The 3215-nt window shown below is 36.0% G+C and overlaps 1 protein-coding gene across 1 annotated transcript; it reads right to left on the bottom strand.

Moving 5' to 3' along the window:
• Positions 1–813: 813 nt before the first annotated feature.
• LOC145004852 (pectinesterase 2-like) lies at positions 814–2638 on the bottom strand. The gene is made up of 2 exons (XM_078963857.1): positions 1695–2638; positions 814–1603 (listed from the first exon to the last, which is right to left on the bottom strand). Exons 1-2 carry the CDS (start codon positions 2560–2562, stop codon positions 918–920), a joined length of 1554 nt encoding a protein of 517 aa, XP_078819983.1. The 5' UTR covers positions 2563–2638; the 3' UTR covers positions 814–917.
• Positions 2639–3215: the final 577 nt, after the last annotated feature.

Genomic DNA, 3215 nt, shown 5'->3' with positions numbered 1-3215 from the left:
AACAGCTCAATAGGGAACAACACCCTTAGCTCTTAAGCTATGAATCTTGGTTTTTGGTTTTCTATTTTAATTTTTTTACTAAAATATTAACATATTTTTAGTAATATATTTTTCCAGATGTATAAAACCCATTTAAGAAGTAGCTGGTGTATTGAGTATATTTAATTAATAAGTTAATTCGCATTATCCAACTTCACTTCTTAAGACTTGAAGTCACACGTTTTCGTTAAGAAAATATAAATGTTTACCACAAAACTATCGATAAGAAATGGCTTCTAATATTTTTAAACGTTACTTATTCCAATTAAATGGTTGTCACACTAAAACACGTGTATGCTTGTATTTATTTGATATAAAACTTAGTCCGACTAGGCGACTTACGTGATTAAATGCACCAGTGTGCGACATAATTTGTGTAGTTAATTGAAGACTTAATGGTAATTAAAAGTATTAAATGTTTTTTATGGAACAATATTTACATAATTTTCAATTTGCCTATAAAATAGGGTTTCCTACGAAATATACAAAAGGTTTTATACGAAATATACAACCACAAATCAATTTAGAAGCAAAATATGCAAAGCATAATATATTTCTTGTGTTAATTTTCTTTCATTTTTATTTTATAATTTTCTTGACAAATACTTTTTTTTTAAACGACAAACTAACTAATCTACTCCTAAATAACTACTTATGTCTTCATAAAGACTTTAACCCCTGACCTTTCATATGAGATGATCACTCCATACTACTAAATCATTGGCCATTTGGTTTGACAAATCCTTTTATTTGCCAAGTTTATTAATAAACAAATTTGTGATTAAAATTTAAATGATATATTGAAAGATTCTTATAATAATCCAAGAAATTTGATAGAAATAAAATGAGAAAAAAATTACAACATATAAACAATTGAATTACAGACCGGAAGTAAATGGCACGTTAGTTGCCGGCAACCAAGAACCTCCGGCAATGAAATTCCCAACAGTAAACTTCGTTGCCTCAGAGCTACTGGTGATGACATGGTAACCTTTCCAATTCACCCTTTTAGCGGTGGAGGAACCAGGCCCTGTGTTCATATACTCACCATAATACAACGTACTAAGTGCAAAATTCCCGCTCCATGGCATCCATCCGGCGGGGTCAATTAAGCTATCAAGGTTTGACTTGAGAAAAACCGTTCTCGAGTATTGCTTCCATGGTCTACCCAAGTACGTCTTAACGCCGGAGACACCTTTCAGGTCAGGAGCCGCCGTAACAAAACAGTTTTGGATTGAAATTCCGGTGTTCTGGTTTTCATCAGTCCTGCCCTGAGCAGTCAACGTGTTGGTCTTGTTTGGTGGTTTACGGGCGTAAATGTTGCAGTTCTGGAAAACCACGGCGGCGTTGCCGAAAATGAAATCAACTGTGCCGTAAATGTCACATTCTTTGTAGAATTGTCGATCTGAATGGGTGTATAATGTGTCTTGATACCCTTCGAAGCTGCATTGGTAAAACACCGAAAGATCAGAACCGCTTCGCATCGCTACGGCTTGGTGGTTTTGTGGGCCGGCGGTGTTTCTTACGGTGAAGCCCCGACCAATAAACCCATCTCCAACCACCGCTGAAATTCATCAGAAAAAGAAAAAAGATAATAATTAGAATTACATGATCATAGGGAACTTTATTTGTGTTAATTTGGCTTAATTAATTACCAAGAGTGGCTGATTTGAAGGTGGTGGTGCCTCCTCCAACACTTTTGCTTCCTGTTATGATAGTTTTACCAATACCATCTCCAAAAATCATTATGTTCTTCAATTTTGAACCGATTTCGATGTTCTCTTTATAAACACCTGCCTTCACATGTATCACATACCTTCCATTCCCCGACCTCTTTGGCACAGCAGCTATGGCATCACGGATGGTCTTGTAGTTACCAGAACCGTCTTGAGCCACCACCACGTTAGCCTTAGGTGTTGACGTCTGCAACAACTTCCGATCACCAGGCTTGACCCAAGTTGGAAACCCTACTTTTGGAGCACCGTATTTTGAACTTAAAGTATTCCCTCCTTTGTTCATGGCCAACGTGTTGCTAATCAAAGCCGATACGTTGTTGTTCATCAATGGCCACACGTAGTCACTAACACCAAGCTCTTCGAATCCAGCTTTGCACGTTTCTATATTAGTGAGAGCTGTGCTTAGCCATGTTTGGATGTCGACTTGGTTACACTTTTGGTAAGGATCAACAGTCTTGTTGATCTTCAAGATGGTGTGTTCGTAGAGCTCAAGGCAGTCAGACCATGCAGCCTTCTCACGATTGTTACGACATTTAGGGCCGAGGGTCAAAGTATGCGACCCTGCATATTTTGCTCGATCTAATGTGACTTTCAATAAAGCTTTCAGAAAGTCTGGTTTTTGTTTGATGGGACCATAGTTTGAGTTTGTGCTCAAGAAATGTTCACACGGTTGTGGGTGGGGTGTCTGGTTACACCATGATGTAACTTCGGACTTTGTGTAGCTATACACCCCTGAAACAAAGACACCCACAACAACAACAGTTGCTAAAAACAGAAAGGTTTTCATCGTAGAAGATGAAGAATGAACAAGTTATTTTGGTTATGGAGAGGAAATTGGGGTTGTGGGATTCTTGTATTCAACTGTTTGCATTTTATAGAAAGGAAATTTAACAAATGGGAGACACCAAACACACCAATTTAAAACTAAGATATGTGTGTCATATCCAATTTTAAATTGTTTTATATATTCCCTTTCTCCAGCCAATTATTCTTTCTTCAATTCAAATTATTAACGTGTATAACATATTGAGAAAGTTGTATATGCATCGGATTTCTTTTTTGTATAAAACTTATTTAAGAAGTAGCTGATGTATTGAGTATATCTAATTAATAAGTTAATTCGCGTTATCCAACTTCACTTCTTAAGACTTGAGGTCATTCTGTTTTCGTTAAGAAAATATAAATGTTTACCATAAAACTAGGGGTGAACAAAAACCGAATCGTAAACCCAAAAAACCGTACAAACCGAAACCGAAATGAAAACCGACGGTGCGGTTTTTAGTTTTGTAAAAATCGAAAATGTTTGGTGCGGTGTGGTTTCTAGTCTTGCAAAAACCGCAAAAAAACGAACCGCACCGAATATATATATATATATATACATATATATATATATATATATATATATATATATATATATATATATATATTAAGTGTTAATAT

This window comes from Lactuca saligna, chromosome 7 (genome assembly GCF_052625555.1).
Source record: "Lactuca saligna cultivar CGN05327 chromosome 7, ASM5262555v1, whole genome shotgun sequence".
NCBI classification, from domain to species: Eukaryota; Viridiplantae; Streptophyta; class Magnoliopsida; order Asterales; family Asteraceae; genus Lactuca; species Lactuca saligna.
This window is presented reverse-complemented; position numbering and strand designations above follow the sequence as displayed.

Coding starts and splice junctions, on each gene's coding strand:
- LOC145004852 (XM_078963857.1), bottom strand. CDS start 2,562: ATGAAAACCTTTCTGTTTTTAGCAACTGTTGTTGTTGTGGGTGTCTTT. Junction 1,604..1,694: donor CTTCAAATCAGCCACTCTTG/GTAATTAATTAA, acceptor GATGAATTTCAG/CGGTGGTTGGAGATGGGTTT.